This window comes from Lissotriton helveticus, chromosome 5_1 (assembly GCF_964261635.1).
Source record: "Lissotriton helveticus chromosome 5_1, aLisHel1.1, whole genome shotgun sequence".
Taxonomy (NCBI): domain Eukaryota; kingdom Metazoa; phylum Chordata; class Amphibia; order Caudata; family Salamandridae; genus Lissotriton; species Lissotriton helveticus.
In genome coordinates, this window is record NC_136065.1 from 934,434,052 (window position 1) to 934,457,235 (window position 23,184).

At 48.8% G+C, this 23,184-nt stretch overlaps 1 protein-coding gene across 2 annotated transcripts in view; it reads left to right on the forward strand.

Annotated features, from left to right (window-relative positions):
• Positions 1-23,184, forward strand: part of IDE (insulin degrading enzyme) — a 1,242,012-nt gene that overhangs the window by 697,711 nt on the left and 521,117 nt on the right. For both annotated transcript variants that reach the window (XM_078643408.1, XM_078643410.1), the window contains exon 13: positions 9,427-9,549. In XM_078643408.1, the coding sequence (XP_078499534.1) occupies positions 9,427-9,549 (123 nt within the window). The remainder of the gene's footprint in view (positions 1-9,426; positions 9,550-23,184) is intronic.

Consider the following 23,184-nt stretch of genomic DNA (forward strand, 5'->3'; position numbering starts at 1 on the left):
TGATCAATAGTGGTGGATTGAATATACCAACCCCTATGTTTAGCCACCGCCGGGAAAGAATCTGAAAGACTACCTGGTACACACTCGACCTGCTCCAGTCATCTCCACCGCGAGATCACAACCACTACCCAGTGGACACTATCCCTGCAACAATTGCAGTGTTTGTCATTTGACGTCAATAACAAAATCGGTCGTTTTTAACAACAACACCAAATGGGAATTACGAAATGTTTCCAATTGTAATACCAGTGGAGTGGTCTACTTAATTACATGTACCTGCAATTTACATTATGTGGGCATGACTACTGGGAAAGTGAGCACGCGCATCGTGGAACACAGGAGTACGATCCGCTGCAAACGAGCCACCACCAGGATGACAAATCACTTCATCGAGCAAAACCACACACCCAATGATTTGACATGGGTAGTGTAGGAATGTATGAAAAACAAAGAAAATCTTGACAAGATACTACACGAACGAGAACAAAGATGGGTTTTTAAATTACGTACGGACACCCATGGATTGAACGATGACATCCCTTGGGGTGCTTTTGGTAATTAACTGTAATCAGCTGGAATTAAGATAAACCTGTCATACTCCAATGAGCACCAGCCTCATAATTCAACATCACACCAGAAATGAGTGACAATCTGTGCACGCCAGCCAAAGAACATCGTGTCTCCTGAAAATGTATTTTTCAATGGGTTATGCTAGATAAAAACCATGTCTCCAAACTGAATGCAACATCCGACAATCAGTGAGAACATATCTGTAATAAAGGTTTTAAATAAAAAGGACCCCCCCAATAAATTATAATTATTTTTATTTTTATTACATTTTAAAATGTTCCCAAACGAGAAGCCGAACAAACAATGTCTACAGTGTTGAAATAAATACATAAGAAAAACATCGAGTACATTTTAAGACTCCCGGAGAACAACGCTCGATCGTCTAAACTGACTATGTCAACATCTTTATTGTTCAGTGATTCGGCACACGCCCAAGATGGCCGCTGTCGAAACACGGTCTAGTCCCTAGACAACAAACCCGGAAATACGATCTCCTTAAAAAACAGTTCCCGCCGTACCAGCCTCAAGATGCGGTCCGGAGGGGAACGAGTAGGTACCGCAGTGCGGTTTCGCCATTAAGGAAGTAAGTACAATGCTGGAATGAAGGGGAAAGGTCCGTTTCTCGAGACTCCATTTCGAGCACAATTGACAACGAACGAACATAAATTGAAAAACGCTATCTTTTACCTTGCATTCAACAGCAATGTTTTCCATGAGGTGATCCTGCCCCCGCCTAAGACCATGAAGTGCTATTAAGCACCGCTATATGTAAATATTCTTTTTCGCCATGAATACCTTTATGTTGTGTGTGTCTTGTCTATAGTCACATCAAGTCCTGTGTTGTTTATATGTGTGAATTCACAACCACCAATTTATTCATGCATGCACTGGACTGGAAAGCTTGCACGCACCAATATGGTGCACACGAGACACTCGACACTCGAAAATATTCGTGAATGGAATGTGTGATACCCTTCCGTCATGGAGGGGAAACTCTGTCACTAATCATGTGTTCTTTTTACAGGCATAACGAGAAAGCACAATCGTATGTATCACACGCATGTTTTGATAGTTAACAGCGTTAATATATTTTTATAGTTGTATAAACCACATCAGGTATATATAGGAGTGGAAAATACAGGGCTGGTCCCTGTATGGTCCTGGCGAAAAGCTTGGGGAGCTTGAAACATGTTGACCATACACTGATTTAGCCCTAACTAACGGCTAAATTGTAGTGTTAAACCCCTTTTAACATACCAATCGAGGAGCTAAATAAAATTGTTGAGGCCCACTAGCACGGTATTTTTAAACATCACACACATCCACTCTGTCACTATCTCACTTTCACACCACACATAGTCTTTCACGATAAAAGTGCTCCTGCGTAGTTCGCTAGTCGCAGCACGCCCCTTTTCGTAGAGAACTGGGATGGCCCCAATGATGAAGCATGTCACCGTGGGGAAACCCCGGTGAGTGAGGGGACACTAGAAAGAAATTTTTCTTTCTCTTTTGGTCAGTACTGAAATAGTTTATTCAGTGACCAACATACAAACTAGGTCTCTGAATCCAATATTTGGGATTCTCATTTTTCTGCAACGTTGATTAGGAGGCCGACCTGGTTTAGTTTATCCTCCCTCTCCCCCCAATTTCTACTTTCGCCTTAGCTTGCAGCCTTCGCCCACAGAGGAGCAGCTTTCCCCGCCGCGGGCCCTACAGAGGCGGGTGCTGCCTTCACTCGAGCTGTCTCCACGGCTGCGGGGATCTTGCGCATGGGAGACGCAGCTGCCCATTTCCGCAAGGATCATCTTCTGGAGGTCCTCCATCAGGGTTCTGGGGGTTTGGAGCTGCTTCTGCCCTTTGAGGCTTCGCTCCACGCTTCCCTTTTCGGGCCTTGGGGACGGCCGCCACGGGGGACCCGATGCCGCAACACCTTCTGCACCGCCACCGTCCTGTGCCACATGATCCTGTCTGTCTCTCCCTCCACCACTCAGCCAGGGGCCCTCTTTTACAGACTGCGCCACGGGGGACCCGGTGCCGCAATACCTTCTGCACCGCCACCATCTTGTGCCACATTATCCTGTCTGTCTCTCCCTCCACTGCTCAGCCAGGGGCCCTCTTTTACAGACTGCCTTTCCCTCCCAGCCGTCGGTGTTGTCTTCCCCATCACAGGAGGCACGCTGGTTGGATTCTTGGGGGCGCAATATCTTTGCCTCCACCAGTGGGGCCTTGCGGGCCCTTAACACTCTTTGTGTCTTGGCAAGGGCCACTTCTTGCTTGGGGGATTTGGCTGAGTCCCTTCTGTCTGCCGCTTCTTGGGAGGGTGCCTGTCTTGATCTCCGGCACATTGTGTTGGATGGCCGGGAGCTTGCGGCGTTTATTATTCACTCTGCTCTGAATGTTTCGGAAGTGCTTGGTCATGCCATGGCTTCTTCGGTGGCCCTTCGTCGCCATGCCTGTCTCCGGGATAGTGTGTTCCTGGAGAACGTTCGGGAACAGCTGGTGGACCTTCCTTTTGATGGCACTATTTTGTTCCATGCCTCTGCGGACTCTGCCATTCAGAGGTTTCTGGCCGGACTTCGTCCTCCCCCTCCTCCTCCTCCTCCTCCTCCTCCTCCTCCTCCTTCCCCTCCTCCCCCTCAGTGAGCTGTGAGTCCGTCTGGGTTCTTGGAGGTGTTCTTCTGTTATGTTTGCTCTGCCTGGTCCTGTATTTAGGCCTTTGGTGTTGTTGGCTGCTGGTCAGCCCCTTTTTTGATTGTGGTTTTGGCGGTTGGCCCTGAAATTAGGCCTTCTGTGTATTCTTGTTGGCTGATTAGCAAGCCGTCTGCGGTTCCTCCGCAGGTCTTTCTGTTGTCCTCTGCTGCGGAATTTTTTTCCCTAAGAGGGTTCCCATGTTTTGGGACATCTAGACCTATGTGGGCCTCAGGTAGCTATTGTATAGCTCTCTCATGAGCTGTGGAGGTGGTTGCCTTCAGGCCTCTGCCCTCCGTGGCGTCCCCGTATGTTGGTTTTGCGATCCTCCTTGCAGTGTAGCTTTCACTTTCCTTTGTGGGCCGTGTGTGTCGGCCCCACCTTTAGAGCGTGTCTTCGCCCCTCTTGGGTTTCCGGCCTCTACCTTCGGCTGAAGTCTGGCTTGGCCTGGGTGCGCCAGTCAGTGGTGTTGTCTGCTGCTGGCTGTGCGTGCTAGTGCAGTCCTGTCATTCCTCAACTCCACTGTCTTTTCTTCTTTCGTCTGCATTTTAGCTGTGCAGCTGCTTCTGTCTGGAGTGTCTTCAGCGTCTTCAAATGGGCTCTGCCTCCAGTTTACCTCTCCTTCCTAGGGTTTTAGGTAGTCCTTAAATTCCTTGTGGTTCTTCGGGTGCTGTCCATCCCTGCGGGGTGTTGGGCAGTTCTCCCTTGGTGGGGCTTGAGATGTCCTTTCTTCTCCAGCCTACCATATTGCTGAGGCGCCGTTCTGCCTTGTCTTTTGACTTCCACCTGTGATAGGCTAGGCTGCCCTCGTCACTGGGGGGTTTTTCCCGGGGGGAGGGCTTGCCTTCGTTCTACCTCTTCTCTGGGTAGCTCTTCTTCCTTGGTGCTCCTACGCGTTGCCTGTGCCTCTGAGGCTTCTGGTGGAGATCCTTGGTACCTTGGCTGGACTTCGGGCGCTCTGGCCTCCTTTCACCTTGTCCTTGTTTCCTCCTGCTGGGTGAGGGTGGGCCGCCTCTTTGCTAGTCTTCCCGCATCTCCTCTGGGGCCAGTGGTCTTCTAGATGAAGGGGTTCTCTTTTGCCTTGGGGGGACAGGGCTATGTTTCCTGTCCAGTCGACTCATCCCCTGTCGGGCCCTGTGTTAAGTCCAGGCTGGTGAGGTCCTCTCGCAGACCCTCCTTCCCTTTGGGTATGGCTAGGGTATCTATTCTATGTTACGAAATCTGCAGCTAGTAGTGTCTATCAGATGTATAAGTTACTTACCTTCGGCGACGATGTATCTGGTAGAGACGATTCTAGCCGCAGATTCCTTCACTGCTTGCCCTTCTACCCTGGTTTTCTGTAGTTGCCTCCCTTTGGGTGCCTTGTCTTCTGTGGTTGTCCTCTTAGTCTTCTTCCGATCAAGCATCCCTCCGTTGGGTTCTCTCCAGCGTGCGGGCCTACTTTGCTCTTTCCCTCTGTTGTTTGAGTTTCTGATCCCCACCTGGTCTTCTGGGGGTTCTTTCTCTGTCCTTGGCCTCCTTTTCTTTTCAGATGGCAATGTAGTCTGCGGATGGCTTGCCTGCCTTTGACCTTCTCCTCCTTTCAGGGAGTATGTCATTCTTGGCAGTGTAGTCTGGAGGTGGATTGCTGTGTCTCCTCTGTTCCGGGTTTGTGGCCCTTTTCCTTGTGGTTGCAGTGGCAGACTTTCTTTTTTCTCTCTTTTTCTCGTGGCGTTTTTCCATGCTTGTGCCTCCAGGATGGCTTTCGCCTTGGCTTGGGAGATGGTTCCAAGGAGTGGTGCTTTGCGCTTTTCCTGCTGTGGTTTCGCTGCTCTGGCCTTCTGGTGCTTTTACTGCCACCTGGTGCTTTCGCCTTTGGATTGCACAAAGGCCTCCTCAGGTTGGCGTTATGCTTCATATCTGCTCTGGCCTGCTGTTGTCACTTTCTGGTGCCTTGGTGCCACTTGGTGGTGTTTCTCACCTTTTGTTTCTTTCCTCTTTTGTCTTGGGTTTTTCACACTCTGTTCCGATGCTCTCCTCTGTTTTGTTATGATGGCTCCGCGTTTTGGTGCAGAAAAGTTCTCCGAAGAAAACTGTCAGCGCGCAGGGGTGGGGCTTATGTCACCTCGCTAACGTCATACCCGCGGAGGACATCGGGCAGAGTCGTGTGGTGCCGCCCTTCCCCCGGTGCGCAGGGATGCTGGGCAAAAAAGTTTCTGGGGCCAGTCACGCCTGGGGATAATTCTACGTTAAGGAATCTGCGTCTAGAATCGTCTCTACCAGATACATCGTTACCGAAGGTAAGTAACTTGTACTTCAGGTAGATTGCACTAAAGAGTATTTTTTGGACTCGTTCACAAATTATTCATAAAGACCTTTCATATTTTTACATTATGAAACAATTCATTCTTCTTACTTTCATCGCAACTGGCAACAGAAATTAACTTGCGTTTGCACATGTAACTTTACTTTTTAGAACCAAAGTCATTTTAACTAGATGAAAATAGCTGGCTTGCTCTTATTGGCAATATTTCATTATTAGACATATGTGGAGCAGCTACGTGGTCATATATATGTTCCCATGTTTACAAAACATTAGACGAGACTGCATGAGGGCAAACTAATTTAAAACTTCTGTCAGTTGTACAAACCCATAGCCAGAGGTGTGGCATTACTGCTACTTTCCTCTAATAACAGTTGTGCAGCTGGAAGCTATTTTGTATTAAAATGTTACCTCCCAGGTGTAAAGTAGTGTTGCAAAATGTTACTCTGTCATTCCTAAATTATGTTCCTCACAGTTGGCCAACAGGGAAAATAGCATCTAAAGATGGAGCCTATGTTGTGGGTTTGAACAGGTTATGACTCATTAGAAATGGGAGTCTCTAATTGGCAGAGGCTTGCACCCTGTTCAAGTATGGACCCTTATTCAAGTCCGAGTAAGGGAGTTACAGAACGAAGATAACCCCTGATCACAACCTTGGTAGCTTGGCACGAGCAGTCAGGCTTATCTCAGATGCAATGTGTAAAGCATTTGTACATAAACATAGAGTAACACAGTGAAAACACTACAAATGGTCACCACACCAGTTTAGAAACATAACCAACCTTTATCTGAATAAAACAAGACCAAAACAACAAAAATCCAACATACACAAGCTAAGATATCACTTTTTAAAAGGATCAAAATAGTTCAGTTCATAGAAAACTATGGGTGCGTCACCTTTTGGTGCAAATCACCTAAGATGCATCAAAATTAATGAAGAAAACAGGCGCAGGGGCGACGAGGTGCCGAAAACAAATCAATGCGCCGATTCCTTACTCTCGGGGGAGGGGAAGCCTCGTTTCCTTACTGCCAAAGGAGTTGATGCTTCGATTCCTTGCTGTGGCGTAGAGGAGGTGATGTGTTGATTTCCTTCTGCGAGGAGAGGTGATGCTGCAAGTTTCAGACACGGCCTTGGTTCCTTACTGCTCTGCATTGTCGAAGACTTGGCACACCGGTGCGATGCGTAGAAAATCCGGTCGCGCTGGGTCAATGCAGTGGCAGCGAAACAGGCGCTGCGCTGAAGACTGGTGTGTGGATTTTCTTCCTTTCTTGCAGCAGACTCCTCTTCCAAGGGCCCATAACTGGATTTGGCACCACTTGGCAGGTCAGAACTCCCAGCAGAGAAGTTCAAGGGCTGCAGATTAAGTCTTTGATGGCAATGAGACTTTTTAACTGGAGGCAAGCACGCACAAGCCCTTAGGGAACCTTGGCAAGCAGGATGAAAACAAAGTCCAGTCCTTTCACTCTCCAAGACAGAAACAGCCAGCAGTAGGCCAACAACAAGAAGACTGGCAGTTCCCCTCCTACAGCTTCTCTAGCTATTCTTCTTTGCAGAATTATCCTCTTACTCCAAAAGTGTTCTGAAGTTATGGTGTCACAGCTCCAGTACCAGACCTGGCTCCAGACACACTATAGGAGGGTGGAAACAGCTTTGTGTGAGGGCAGACACAGATCTGTTCAGGTGTCAGTGTCAACTTCTCCCATCACTCTAGCTCAGGAAGGAGCGGAGGTGTGCCCAACTGTCAGTCTAAGCGGCACAAAAGGGGGTGGTGAAAAAGGGGGTGGTGATGGACGGAGCATCTGAACCAATCAAACACTCACACCCAGTCAAAAGATCTGGGTTTGATCCATCACCGTTCTTTAGCCCACTCTGCCACCCCAGTTCGGACATGGCTGTATGCAAATCAGTCTGACCCTGTGCCTCATGGGAACAGTCCAGCCCGAACTGCCAAGCCATGCCTTCCCTGGACCGGAAACAAGCTTCCGAGGACCGGTTTCTGGCATTACAGCCGTCTTCATCCCGGCTTGCTTGAATCCAGTGGCAAAGTGAGCAAGGGACTCACGTCTGAGCATACCCTGCCACACTTATGGCGGCCAAAGTGGTACAAAAGGGGGTTGTGATGGACGGAGCATCTGAACCAATCAAACACTCACACCCAGTCAAAAGATCTGGGTTTGATCCATCACCGTTCTTTAGCCCACTCTGCCACCCCAGTTCAGACATGGCTGTATGCAAATCAGTCTGACCCTGTGCCTCATGGGAACAGTCCAGCCCGAACTGCCAGTCTAAACCAGACGTGGATTCTAGAGGCAGGCAGGGGGACAGAATGGTACAGCAAGAAAATGCCCACTTTCTAAAAGTGGAATTTTCAAACACGCAATTTTAACTGCACAAAAAAGATGCATTTTTAAATTGTGAGTTCAGGGACTCCAAACTCCAAATCTCTATCTCTTCCGAATAGAAAGTTACACTTGTAAGAAGTTACAAGGCTGCTCCAATTATTACCTATGGGAGATATAGCCCTTGCAATAGTGAAACACTAAATATTCAGTATTTCACTATCAGGACATGTAAAACAAACTAGTACATGTCCCACCTGAGACATACACCTCGCCCTGCCCATGGGGCTCCCTCAGGCCTACCTTAGGGTAAAATGTAAGGTTTGTGCTTGATGAGTGGGTTCATTGGCCAGGTCGACAATACAATGGCAGGTCTGAGACATGGTTTCAAGGCTACTCATGAGGGTGGCACAATCAGTGCTACAGGCCCCGGGCATACAGAGTGCATTGAACTAGGGACTTACCATTAAATCAAATATGCCAGCCATGGGTAACTAATCCTAAATACAATTTAGACAAAGTGCATGCACTTTAGGTCTGGCCAGCAGTGGTTAAGTGCCCAGAGTCCTAAAGCCAACACAAAGAGGTCAAAACAAATAGGAGGATGAAGGCATATTGTTTGGGGCTAACCCTACAAAAAGGGCCAGGTCCAACACTCGTATGCAGAATATACTCAGAAAATGTCTCCGGCTGAAAAACTGTTACTACAGGTAAGCAGTGAATTCCTTATGTTTCTCATACAAATACTGTGAAGACAACCCAAGTCATACTTGACACTGTACAGTGCAGAATAAAATATTATTTTTTATAAATAATTGTTTGTGCATATGGAATAGGCGTTGTACGTTTAGCTGCTCTTAACATCAAACATGTTCACAAGGAGAATTAAGAGGGAGCATATGCTAATGTTGCACAAATAAAAATAGCTCTCCATGCAGCATACAGGCAGTGGATTATATGCAAACTATTTTACTGTTTAATGTCACCTTCAAAGAAATACATAATCCATAGTGCTCACTGACACCTCAAATCCATCTAATTGCCGAGTGCATGCTCTGCTTTACTTTTCCCATTTACCCATAATGTATTTTTGTGTGATGTAAAGTTATTTTCCAATCTGGAACAGCAACAAAGAACAGAGGTTTTGTGACAATTACTGCATGACCAGTAGTTAAATTCCAATATTTTAGGGCAAGAACTCAAAGCATGCATAAAATGTTTTTTTTTTGGTAAAGAGTAATCCAAAAACGAACGTATCTCTGAAGTCCTTAAGGTTATCTTGAGTAATTAGAATTGTTTTTTTTAGCCCCAGTATTATCGGGGCACACAGCCTCAATTCATAAGCACAGGAGTATGTGATCTTGTTGACAGTCTTTCAGAATCCTTTTCTTATGAACCTTATGTGTTAAGGAATTGTAAGATTGTTTAATTTTAAGTAAAACTGTTAGAATTGTGTTTGTTGTGTAAAAGTTATGTGGCAGCCTGTTCATTAAATGTAATATTTATATCTGATTTGTGTTGTCTAGAAATGGCAAAATGCTGACATCAATGGACAATTCAAACTTCCAATGAGGAATGAGTTTATTCCAACTAATTTTGAAATCTTGCCACTGGAAAAGGATGCATCACCTTCCCCTACCCTTATCAAGGTAAGGATTTATATGCATTTATTTATCTGTTTATCTTAGTGATTATAGTTTCTCTTAATATTCAATAAATGGCTTTTGGGAATGCCAAAACCAGACTTTTATGATTTAAATTTAACTCAAATTTGTTTACTATGTTAAACAGGGGTCCACTTTACAAATGCATTTTCACAGGTAAACTTACATTTACTTCTGAAAATGTCTGGATCCTTGCTGTAGAGAAGAGTAGGCATTAATCTTCTTCCAGGACAGGAAGCTGAACTGAAACCCCAACAATGTTCTTGAAATTGTTTGTGAAGGGATGTCTCAAAAATGGGAGGCATTGCATTTAGATATAACCTGACTATTACGGAATATTGTATAAATGTTTTTCGCTGTGTTAAGCTGTATAATGACTATGTGGGATTCTTATTATAAGACTGCTGTCTCTTTACAGTACTATGGCTCCATTTTTAAAGACCACAAGATTGCAGAGTAAAATGAGTTTTGAGCCAAAATGTATGTTATGTCCTAGTCTACAGAGCTAAGCCATTTCATGAAGTAATCCACAAAATTGTTCTAGCCAAGTAATGAGCCATTTGTAAAGTGCTTTGTGAGCATTGTTTGCATTTTTCGTACTAAGTTTATCATTTCACTGTCCCCTCCCCAAGGCCTCTGTGCTTGGGGAGGGGACATTTCTTTTAATTTGCACTGATATTAATTCACACAATTTCCTTTCCAAGCATTTCTCTGGTCATCGGGAGAGGAGGGATTGTCTTCCCACATAAGGTTAGCCGCAGGCCAGTCCCTGTGGCCAATGCAGCGCACAGCCTAAGGCCATGCGTACAAAGGGGCTGGGCAACCGCAAAGGTTGAGTATTGTAATAAGATCTTAACTTCCTTTAGAATTAAAAAAAAAAAAACAGAAATTAACTGAGAAAAACAAAGGTTAACATAACATTTTAGTTGGATAAAGATGTTCATTGTAACTTAATATCTTAAAATAAAAAAAACTGACATTTACCAGTAATAGTTTACTGAACTAACTATACCTTGCTTCTCGTGATGCCCTGTTATATCATGTCACTCCTGACATGTTCAAAGACACCCATGACCGGCTTGGGAGCTCAGACCTTTTTCTTTATGCTGGTGCACAACTGCAACACACAATGCATTGGTTAGGCCCAAATAACAACTGGGACTAGGAACTACTGGCACTGTATTATCCCATTATTACTTTAACTGAAACTATTGATGGGGAAAACATACCTCCAAACTTCCCAGAACTAATTAGATGGGCGGGAGTGATGGAACGGGTGGTTAAAATATTTGTTAGAAACCCACCATATGACCCCAACATCCCACTTTGGATACTGAAACCATACAAAGATATTACCAAACAGCGGTCTATGATGAAGTGGCAAGAGGGAGACTTTTACCTAAATAGGCAGATCCTTACATATGCTCAGGCTCAGGGCAACTTTGACCTAGGGGTGGGACAGTTGCTACACCGTGCACGATTAATACAGTAAGCAGAGAAATCCGTACGCAGGAGCCTTAGGTAACTGAAATAATGTCCGCTATTCTTAACATGGCATGATGCAGATGATTAATTCACACTTTATATAAGGCCTTGGTAAATGGTGACACAAAATTAGCACGGGAGAGGTGGTCATAGGGCTGCGTAGAGCCCCTAACTGATACAGATTGGAAGGAATCATTTGAATAAGTTAAATATACCTCTCTGAAAGTGCAATGTTAAATTAATCCAATTTCACTATCTGTATGAAACTTCTCTCACACCTCAAAAGAATTTATCTGGACAGATAATCGGGTTGTCAGCACTATTGTGCCACATGCACAGACTTTCTTCAAATGGTGTGGGTGTGTCCATGGATTTCTGAAATTTGAACAAAAGTGGTGTCGGATTTATAAACAATGAAAAAATGCATCTGAAGGAGATACGTTAGTGGTAGATTCCTTACCTTAGAACAGGTGTCTCCAACCCGTCGATCGCGAGCTACCAGTAGCTCACTGAGGCCCTGTGAGTAGCTCGTGGCAGCATTTTTATTTTGTAGCCCTTTATTGTCCTTGTTGTTTTTTTGGCCTTTTTTCAGTCACAGTTGCCCGCCCTCACCCAAACCTGCTGCTCTGATAAGCTCAATTAAGCTTGGATGAGGCTGGCGGGGCGGGCTGAAGATGACATCATTAGAGTTATACTCGCGCCACCTGCCTTCCGCAGCCTGGCACCTCGCTTTCATCCCGCAGGACATGTTCCACTGCAGAGCAGCAGGGGTTGGAGAGCTTGGTAATGAGCAAGTGGTGTGGCACAGGCAGTATTGAACTGCTATCCTACCAGTACCCGCGCCACTTGCATTTTCGAGGCAGGCACTGCATCTTTGTTCTGCGTGTGAAGCAGCAGATCGACCGGTAAGCCCTGGCCTGAATTAGTTGTTCTTGTTGTGTAGTTGTAAGTGTAAGCTGACTATGCGAGAAGACGCTTCCTACAATTCTTTCCTAGATTTTTATCAGACCGCTTTATGTTTCATCATGGCACTGTGCACGTCCAATGTTGTGCGTTTGCAGCCTGCAGAATATCTTGCCTAAATTAGTCGCAGCATAATTGTTTGCTCGTAAGCCAGCATTAGTATTTCTCAGCCAAAGGCGCCAAAAATATTCTTGCCCAGAACCACGGTCAGTGAAGTCTGAGTATGGAGGGCGTGAAGAGAGTGAGTAGGGGGAGAAGAGATCCGTGATGCTAACCATTAAAATACAAATGTCAAAACGTACTTCATAATATTGGCAGTGAAACAAACCTAAACTGATCATACCAAAATTCACTAATTTAAAATGCACTTGTGAATTACAATATTTTGTGCAACATGTAGATTCCCAGAGATTACATCCCCTAATGGAAAATAAAACTACGGTGGCCATTTACTGTTGTTTTGCCTTTAAAATGCTGAAAATTGATTTTTGGTGTTTGGTGAAAGTTACACTCAGAGGTCAAGAATATGCTTCATGTGCCACGATGCCTAACTCAATGGCAAACTTTTGGAGTGAGCAAACAATATCCGTAGGATGCAGCAAAAAGAATTAGCAAGATAGTAGAAGTTTCCCAGCAAACTGCATTTTCATCACGATATAGATTGCTGGCTTATTTTATGAAATATCTAAAAATAAAATGATTTGCAGGGGGATCTTGAAGTACAGACCCCCTGATTTAAGCTCTCAAAGTATAGTGGGTGTGAATGGATGCCAACTCTGAAGTTATAAATACCTCTGCTCAGAGATGTTTTATACGTGGGCAAAGTGGACTCTGGGCCAAGGCCCCAGCCTTCCAGGGGGCCGTGATAGAGCAAGCTCTGTTCTTCACAGTCTTGCACTTATAACTGTGAATAATTCTTCAACATATTGTTTTATTGTTTAACTTTAATTTATTTTTAATGTCTGTGAAAGTCTATTACAGACGTTTTTGCAGAGAAATGTTGTGTTTGTTTGATGCAACATCCATAAATAAAGTTCCTATTAGATCAAAACAAGACCTCCTATATGAGAACTAGGAGGGTGTTGCATGAATTATTTGCAGCAATACTAGTGAGCTGCTGCATTACAACATTGAAAACATACCCCACTATCCCTGAATATATAAAATGTAACCGCTTTAGAATTTGGACAAATGTACCTCTGCACTGTCTGTGACCTGACCAAAGACTGCATGCAAGAGCTGAGAATGGATCATAAATTCAAAGCTGTTCCGAACAGGGGCCTCCAAGATACCTTTGGCCCAGGCCCAAAAAATCCATAAGATGTCCATATCTCTGCCTTTGGCCTGGCTTATAACACTTTCACCAGGGGACATATTTGCCGTCAGGGCAGGAGAGGAGGGCAGCTCGCCTTGATGGGAACTGGTCTTTTGGGAAGCAGTAAGGGAGTCATGTATGGCCTACAGGTGAAGGCCAGAGATCATCAGCATGAAGATTAAGGGTTCAATTCCTCCCCTCCACCCATGGTTACCGTCTGTTTAAATTTGATTACATTGCAACTAATTAAACTAAGGGTTCACCATCATGGATAATGGGAAGGACTTCACGTTGAGGAGCACGGCAAGGCCAACCAATGCGCTGATTAGCTCAGATGAGATCAGTAATTTCTAGGGAACCCAAGTATTTTGTTCAAACCACAGTATGGGCTCTGAAGAAATTAGGCTTGCCTTAAAAAGTCAATGAAGCTGCACGTGAGAGAGTCTCTCGGAAAAATGTGCGAGTTGCTTGGCCCTTAGTAGCTCACTATGATTTTCACTGATCAGAAGTAGCTCTCACTGCAGAAAAGGTTGGAGACCCCTGCCTTAGAATATTCCCCATGCGTCAGACTGGATCCGGAAAGTTTTCGCTTAGCAGTACCCCTGCGTGCCGGTAGGTGGCGTCGTGCAGCTCCACATCCGTCACTGGCGTCGTAAGTGCCGAGATGACGTCACGGAGACTACTTAGGCGCCACCATGCGTGCTGATGTCAGTTCTTTATTTTTCCGCGCCAAAAGCGCAGATACGGATTGAGTACGTACCTCGGTCATTTGTTTGACCACTTTTTGGGACATTTTGTCTCCTTTTTCTTGTCACCTGGTGCACGTGGGGATGCCCGGCTTTAAGTCTTGTGGGTCGTGCCGCCGTAATATGTCGGTGGCAGACCCTCACGATGTCTGCCTCTACTGCCTGGAGACCAACCATGTCTCCTGGGACTGTCTAGACTGCCGACCCATGGCTCCGAAGGCCTTGCGGGAGCGGCGCCGGAAGTTGCTGGAGGTCCGACACTCCTCTCACCGCTGCTCCGAGTCTAGAGGCCGTTCGGGGGCTGCTGCGGGACCAGAGGCGTCACTTCTCAAGCTCCAAGTCTTCACCTTCTGACTCCGGTAAGCGACGTCATAATAAGAAGTTGAAGAAGGGTGTACGCTCTCCGACTTCCCCCCGTCGCTCCTCGGAGGCGGACAGGGGCTCCGCCCCGGGACTGTCGAGACTGCCGAACCATGGCTCGGAAGGCCTTGCCGGAGCGGCACCGGAAGTTGCTAGAGGTCCGACACTCCTCTCACTGCTGCTCCAGGTCTAGGGGCCGTTCACGGGGCCACTCGCGGGACCGGAGGTGTCACTCCTCGGGATCTAAGTCTGCACCTTCGGACTCCGGTAAGCGACGCCATAAGTCCAAGAAGCGTGTACGCTCTCCGACTTCCCCCAGTCGCTCCTCGGAGGCGGACAGGGGCTCCGCCCTGCGGCTCCTCCGGAGCCTGGGAGTCCTGTGGCCTACCCGCCATACCTGTGTCCGTCGGCGACTCCCGAACAGATGCAAGAATTTCTTGCTGCTATGGACCGCCTTTTTAGGCTTCGGCCTCCCGCTGGTGTGCCCGTGGCCAGAGCCTGTTGACTTGGTGGTACCGCCATTGGACCAAGCACCCGCGGCTCCGGCGCCACAAGGTGCAGCGCCGCTGGCCCCGGCGCTGCCCTAGACTCCGGCCCCAGCGCCGCCCCTGGCTCCGTCACTGGCTCCGTCACTGACTCCGTCACAGACTGGGTGCCGTTTATCCCGCTCCTGCCCTGGTACACGGACCATTTCATTCCGGCCTGGGATCCGCATTGGGACGTGGCTCCGGCCAGGTGCCGTTTTCGGCGCCGCTCCCGGCACCGCTTGCCCCCTCTCCTGCCTTGCTGGTACCTTCTACTCCAGGGCCGGACGAGGACTGGGACGGCTCAGAGGACCCCCTTACCCGGGGTTTGCCTCCCCTCCACCTACTATGGAGGAGGGTTCTTCTTACACTATGGTGCTGCCTCGGGCAGCGGAGGCTCTCCATCTCGACCTCCATACGGTGGCCCTTAAGACCAACATCCTTACGGATGTGCCCCAGACGGCGTTTACGTCGTCGGAGCCGCTGCTCCCTTTCAATGAGGCCCTTACCAAAGTCCTCTTGGGCACTTGGTTGCGGCCGGCTTCGGACGCGCCGGTGGATAAGAACGTCGCAAGGCGTCATCGCCCGGCGCCTGGTGATTCTGCCTTCCTGACCACTCACCCCACACCTGAGAGCCTGGTCATTCAGGCCTCTACGTCGCAGAGTGCCTTTCCCACAGCTCCGCAGGATAAGGACTCTAAGCGGTGGACCAATCTGACAAGAGGTTGTTCTCCTCAGCCAATTTGGGGTTGCGGTCGGTTAACACCGCCTGCCTATCGGGCCGTTACTCTCAGCTGGTGTGGGATTCGGTGGCCGAGGTCTTGCCTCAGTGTTCTGAGGAGGTCCAGGCTGTCCTTTTCCAAGCGATTGCGGAAGGCAAGGATGTGGCGAAGTTTGCCATCAGGTGTGGTCTAGACACCGCTGATTCGTTGGGCAGAGCGATTTCCACGACTGTGGCGTTGTGGTGCCATGCCTGGTTGCGGTTTACCGGGTTCTCGCCCGATGCCCAGGGCTCGCTCATGGATATGCCCATTGATGGCTCCCGCCTCTTTGGCGACAAGGCTGACAATGCCCTGGAGTGCTTTAAAAACTCGCGGGCCATGGCCAAGTCTTTGGGTCTTTCTGCAAAGAACTCTGCCACGCCTGGGTTTCGTTCCTTTTGTGACCAGGGCAAAGGCACCCAAGCGCGCTCCTCCACAAAACCTGTGCAGAACCAGCCTCAGTGCGGACGTGCCTTCCGCAGTGGCAGGTCTGGTAACTAGTCGGCGGGTCATTCCACCCCAACCCCCCGCTGCTTCCACCTCTAAGCTTTCCTAATCCGAGCTTCAGGGAGCACCCCACGCCGGTGGGTGGCAGGGTCCGCCACCACCTCCACCACTGGCGCGCAATTACATCGGACATGTGGGTGCTGCAGATAATCTGCCACGGTTACACGCTCCCCTTTCTGTCCTCCCCTCTAGCCATACCACCTTGGTACCACCGCTTGTCGGGGGATCATTTGGCTCTTCTCCGTCATGAAGTCACGGCCCTCCTGGCCAATGGGGCCATCGAGTGCATTCCCGATCAGGAAGTAGGGAGTGGGTGTTATTCCCACTACTTTCGGGTCTCCAAGAAGGGCATGGGGGGACCTCAGCCCCATCTTGGACCACCGGTATGTCAATTGCTTCCTCCGGAAGGAGAAATTCAAGATGCTGCCTCTGGTCCTGACTGCCCACAACCCCGGAGACTGGATGGTACCGTTGGACTTGCATGATGCTTATTTTCACATTCCCGTCCTGCCGGCCCACCGGCGTTACCTGCGGTTCACGGTAGGCCACGAGCATTTTCAGTTTGCTGTGCTCCCCTTCGACCTTACCAGTGCCACTCGGGTGTTCACGAAGTTGCAGCTCATCTGCGCAGGGTGGGGGTGTCAGTCTTCCCCTACCTCAACGACCTGCATTTGCTGGGGTTCTCCATCAATGTGCTGAAGTCGCACCTGAGTCCCTCTCAGACGCTTCCCTTAATTGGAGCGGTTCTGGATTCGACGCGGTTTCGGGTTTATCCTCCCGAGCAGCAAGTACGGGATATTAAGGCTATGATTCCGCTCTTTTAGCCTCTATCCTGGAGTTCAGTCAGGATGACCCTCTGGCTTCTGGGCCTATTGGCCTCCTGCATCCTGCTGGTGACACATGCCAGATGGCATATGCGGGCTCTGCAGTGGGACCTGAAGTTCCAGTGGGCACAGCATCAGGGCAACCTATCCGATCACGTCCAGATCTCGGAGGGCTCTGCACGACAGTTGCAGAGGTGGCTCACGAATCGCGATTGGGTCAGTGGGAGATCCCTCTCCCTTCCCCAACCAGAGTACACAGTGGTGATGGACGCGTCCCTCCTGGGATGGGGAGGCCACATGGGAGAGGTGGAGATCAGAGGCCTCTAGTCTCGGGCAGAGTCCCGGCTCCAGATCAACCTTCTGGAGCTGCGTGCGATCTGACTTGCACTGAAGGCATTCCTTCCCTCTGTCCGGGGAAGTGTAGTGCAGGTGTTCACGGACAACACAACCACCATGTGGTATTGCAACAAAAAGGGCGAGGTGGGGTCGTGGACCCTCTGTTAGGAGGCTCTGCGCCTCTGGACATGGCTGGAACATCAAGGCATTACCTTGGTGGTTCAACACCCGGCAGGTTCTCTGAATGCCGGGAGGGACGAACACAGCCACCGGTGTTTGGTGGATCACGAATGGCGTCTGAACTCGGACGTGGCGCACGGTGTCTTTCTGCAGTGGGGAGAGCTTTCTTTGGATCTATTCGCCACCGAAGAGAACGCGCAATGTCATCAGTTCTGCGCGTTGGAATTTCCAAGGCGGCGCTCGCTCTGAGACGCCTTTCGTCACGAGTGGAGCTGCGGTCTGTTGTACGCCTTTCCGCCTATACCACTTCTGCCCAGAGTGCTGAAGAAGATCAGGTGCGACTGGGCCCAAGTCATCCTTGTGGCTCCGGACTGGGCTCGAAGAGTATGGTATCCCGAGCTACTCGGTATGAGCATCGATCCTCCGATCCATCTGCCTCTTCGGGAGGATCTTCTGTCGCAGCAGCAGGGGTCGGTCCTCCACCCGAACCTGTCCAGCCTCCACCTCCATGCGTGGAGATTGATCTGCGACAGTTGACACCTTCCGATCTTCCTCCCGAAGTCTGTGATGTCATTCTGGCAGCCATGCGTCTCTCCACCAAAACGGTATACGCCTGCAGGTGGAACAGATTTGTGGCATGATCCCCTTTCTGCCCCTCTTTCTAAGGTTCTTCTGTTCCTTCTCTCTTTGGCCCAGCAGGGTTCTGCTCTGGGCACTATCGAAGGTTATCTTTCTGTCATCTCCGCCTTTCTACGGCTTCCAGATCAGCCTTCTCTTTTTAAGTCCCCGGTTAACCGTATCCTTAAAGGCAGTACGCATACCTTTTTCTTCCGTGCCTTTCATAATGCCTCAGTGGGACTTATATCTTGTCTTGACTTTTCTGATGTGCGCTCCTATCGAGCCCCTTCATAACTGTCCTTTGTGTCTTCTCACCTTGAAGACTGCTTTCCTGGTTGCTCTCACCTCTGCCAGAAGAGTGAGTGAGCTCCAGGCTCTTTCTTCTAAACCTCCTTTCCTTTCTATTCATCCAGACAAGGTGGTTTTAAGGACCGGTCCTTCCTTTCTGCCAAAGGTTGTCACGCCCTTCCACATCGGGCAGACCATCACTTTGCCCACCTTCTTTCTGCCTCTGCATCCTTCAAGGGAAGAGGAGAGGCTCCACCATCTGGACCCAAAATGTGCGCTTGCATTTAATCTGCAGAGTACACAGCAGTGTCATGCTCCGTCTTCTCCAACTCTTCGGGGCTGTGCTGAATAACCTATAACCTCCCCTACCCGACTCCCCCAGAGCCTGAAGTATAAACACAGGCGAATAGGACAGTCCCGCAGGGGAGGGAAAGGAAGGGGACAGCAGGGAGGGAGATCTGAAACGAGAACGACAGCCAGTTAGAATGTGCTCCCCCCACTCCCTCGTACATGTACATCAACCACCTTCTTTCCTTCTTAATACAGAACAGTGTCACCCCTACCTGTAAAGGAAAATACGTTGGACCTGTAATCTAGGAGAAGAGACTCGGGCGATGCCAGTATGTTGTAACCAACTGCTAAGGAAGACCCAATAAATGGCTTTAGCATTCACAGTCCTAGCTGGGCGGACATTACATACACACAATTCTTATTGCATACCAAACACTGTATGTGTTCATTACTGTAGGCTCAACACTCCTTCTGGCGTGAACCCCCTATCTCGTTTTCTCCTGTGTAGGGATGAAACAAGGCATAAAACAAGGTGAAAATCCTCTCGTACAGTTTCAGAAGTCGAAAAGGTTAACAGGTTCAGTTGAACCGTAAAGTTCCAAGGTCCACGGGTGTCTAATACCTCTTAGACATCCATGCAATTGTACATAACAGTAATGAGGCAATACGTGATTAGAGCCCCGACTTCCAGTCAAATGAAGTTCGACACCCCAAAACGCCCTTGCTCGGGTTTCTCCCTGCAATGAGACGAAAGTACTATGTCTCCTCCAACAGGGAGACCGCAAGAAAGAAGGCAAAACAGAGTATGCCCCAAAGTTCTTTAGCGCTCGTAAACCCTGAGGCTTAGCTCGGACAATATAAACAAAGTACCCAATCCGGAACGGGGCCTTGGCGGTTTCCAGGAAATGCACAAGGAAGAGGCTTACTGGCACGACTCCATACCAACCCTCTCCGTCTCCTCCTCAACACGAATAATCGGCGAGTTCGGCGTCTCTCGGCCTGCTGTTTACTTCCGCATTGTGCGTGACGGCGTCGTGCACGCAACGTGCTCCCGGGTATGCCGGGAATTGTAGTTTTGATGAGACGCGGCTGCCGTCTTCGAGTCTCGGAGTGCCAGCCGCGACTTCCGTTGCTTTGCGGACACGGAAAACATGACAAGCAGTTCCGGGTGGATGATCAGCTTTTTGTTGGCTACGTGGGCACCAAAAAAGGTCGGGCTATGCACAAACGGACCATCTCCCGGTGGGTCATTTTGTGCATCAAAGCATGTTACTCCTTGGTCAAGAAGGAGCCTCCTGTGGGGCTTCGTGCCCATTCAACCAGGGCAACTGCGGCCACTACTGCTTTGGGGCGCGGCGTGCCCTTGCATGACATTTGTCAGGCAGCTATGTGGGCCTCGCTGCACATGTATACCAAGCACTACTGCCTTGACAATCCGGTCCGGTGAGAGGGCTTCTTTGGCCGTTCTGTGCTCCGTGACTTTCTGGTGTAATCTTGTTCGCAGACCCACCACCAGGGTTGGTATTGCTTGGGTATCTATTCTAAGGTAAGGAATCTATCACTAACGTTTCTCTTTCAGATGCACAAGTTACTACTTGTGTAACGAGATATCTATAAGAGACATTATTTAGTGATAGATTCCTTACCGCCCCACCCATCCTCCCCGTTCTGCGAACTGATTACTAGGGTTAAGGTCATCCCCTTTTAGGGCCCTAGTTTTATGTACCAATGGCCGGTATCTTGCATGGCTCTGTGTTTCGGTGCGGAAAGCTGTGTACAGAACTGATGCCAGCACGCATGGTGGCGCCCAAGTAGTGTCCATGATGTCATCTCGGCGCTTATGACGCTAGTGACGGACGCGGAGCCGCACGACGCCACCTACCGGCATGCAGGGGTACTGCTAAACAAAAACTTTCCGGGTTCCAGTCTGACGCCTGGGGAATATTCTAAGGTAAGGAATCTATCACTAACTAATGTCTCTTACAGATATATTGTTACACAAGTAGTAACTAGTGCTTTATCCAGTATTATGGGTATCTTTCATAGATTCACATGCCTGAATCATTCCCCGTCGTCGGGATGGGAGTCCCCGGTACATAATAAGAATAATGTCATAAAGACATATACATAGTAATAGGCCAGAGGCCTCTCATTAGTAACATATCCATGTCCTTTTGTAAAAAGGACCAAACTTTGGCCAAGAGCCAATCATATATCACCGCCCTCTAGAGCCTTCCTGGAAGGAGCCCTAGTCCCTCAGATTTTCTACCGCACGTCGTGCTAAGGGAATCTCCACTGAGCTCTGCTCAGCTTCTTTGTATTTCTGGATTTTTTCCACATATTTTTCTCAGAATTGTCTTTCTGTGAGGGATTTTCAGTTTAGCCATGGCTGGTACTCCAAGAAAGGGGCTCTTTAGATCTTGTGCCAAGAAGAGGCTTCATGTAAATGACAGGCATGAGGACTGCCTTTACTGTCTCTACCCTGACCATTCAGCAAAGGATTGTAAAGTCTGCCGCACTTTTTCAGCCAAAACTCTCAAGGACAGAGAGGACCGCCTGCTGATATGGCTTCAGAGACTTAAGGACCAAGGACCAGCCAGTCTCTTCAGGTGAGAGTGAGTGTTCCATTAGGAGTATACACTCTTCTCCCAAGAGGCCTAGAACGTCATCCCCAGAACCATCTTTGCAGCCACCTCAAAAGAAGACGCCCCATTCTTCAGAGGTTCATTCTAAGGCCATGGCTGTGAAGGTTTCTCTTAAAGACCCTGCCTTCAAGAAACCTTTTGTGACGTCTTCAGCTCTGCTTGTGACCACGTCGACAGCCACTATCTCCACGTCGATGGCGTTCATCTTTAACATCAACGTCGACGACTACTACATCCTCATCGTCTACTGGTAGGTCTGTTCCATCTATTATTGTTATCAAAAAGTCGTCGACAAGCGCTTGATCGTCGACAAGCGCTTCATCGTCGACGAAGTCCTCATCGTCGACGAAAGCTCCATCGACGTCGACCAAATCCTCTTCATCGTCGACCAAATCCTCATCATCGTCAAGGAAATCGTCATCGACGGTAAAGGCTCCGTCGACGTCGACAGCTTCATCGTCAACGAGATCATAGTCGTCAATGTCGACACCAGCGTCGACGAAGCCGTCATCGAAGAAGACACGTCGACGACGGAATCTAGTTTGATTGTCGACGTTCCCCCGTCGACGACCACTCTGTCGACGGGCTCGACGACGGTAGAGTCGCCTCCCTTGAAGTGTACTTATACGCACTTCAAGATGACCACGCATACTCTCATGCCGGAATTGACCTCTCCGAGCAGGGTCCAGCCATTCCCACCTGCTCATCTTCTGGATACTGAGGACTCTGATGAGGGCTCTATGTTCCGCACAGCGACCAGCCCATCTGAACTACTCGTAAAACTACATGAAAGTTCAGATTGGGAGGAACAAGAACAGGATGATTTGGAGTACCAGGAGGAATCCCAACCTCCTCTGCCTCCTCTACAGCCTATGGTTTGTCTCCCAGCCTCCATAGTGACAGATCTGCAGTTTCTGATTGCGGACTACAAGCAAAGGTTTCCGTCCACTCCTCCACCTCCACCAGTTGTGACAACGCCACCTAGGCCTCGGCCTCCTCCTCTAGTCCTTCAACCAGATCCGGTTCCTTCGCGTCCTCCGCCATCCTCTGAGGAGGAAGACGAAGAAGAGGAGCAACAACAGGAGGAAGGGGAGCTCCAGGACACTCAAGACGAATGGGATGACTATGTGATTCCAGGTCCAGCATCCCCTGTACAGGCACAAGCGGATTCACCCCCGGAAGACATTGGGGGATTCCACAATATCCTAGAAAGGGTGGCGTTACGATTCAAACTCAAGGTAACGTCGACACCACAGGATTGCTTCCTTTATGATTTTAAGGAACCATTCAAAAAAACTGTGCGGTCCATTCCCATCATTGATTACATCTGGGAACAAGGGGAGAAAATAATGCAAAACCCTTCATCTCTGCCTCCAGTACTGCCTAGACTGTACAAAAAATATAAAGCTCGTGACACGGCTCCAGCTTGCCTTACTGGCCATTCAAAGCCGGACTCCGTCATTACCCAGGCAGCGCAGCGCAAGTCAAAAAATCCATCGGCTGCGTTGTCTGCGCCGCCAGATAAGGAAGGCCGAAAACTAGACATAGGGAAGAGGTTTTTGTCCATGTCAGCACTAACAGTGCGTGCAGCAAACTCTTTGGCACTGTTAGGACGCTACAACCGTCAAATGTGGGCAGATATCGCTCCATATTTGGATTCGCTTCCAGAAGAGCAGAAAGAAGAAGCGAAAAAGATTCTCCCTTAAGGCGAGCGTTCCGCTTCGGAGATGATTGATGTGGCGATGGATATCGCATCCACGGGGTTCCGTCAGCTAGC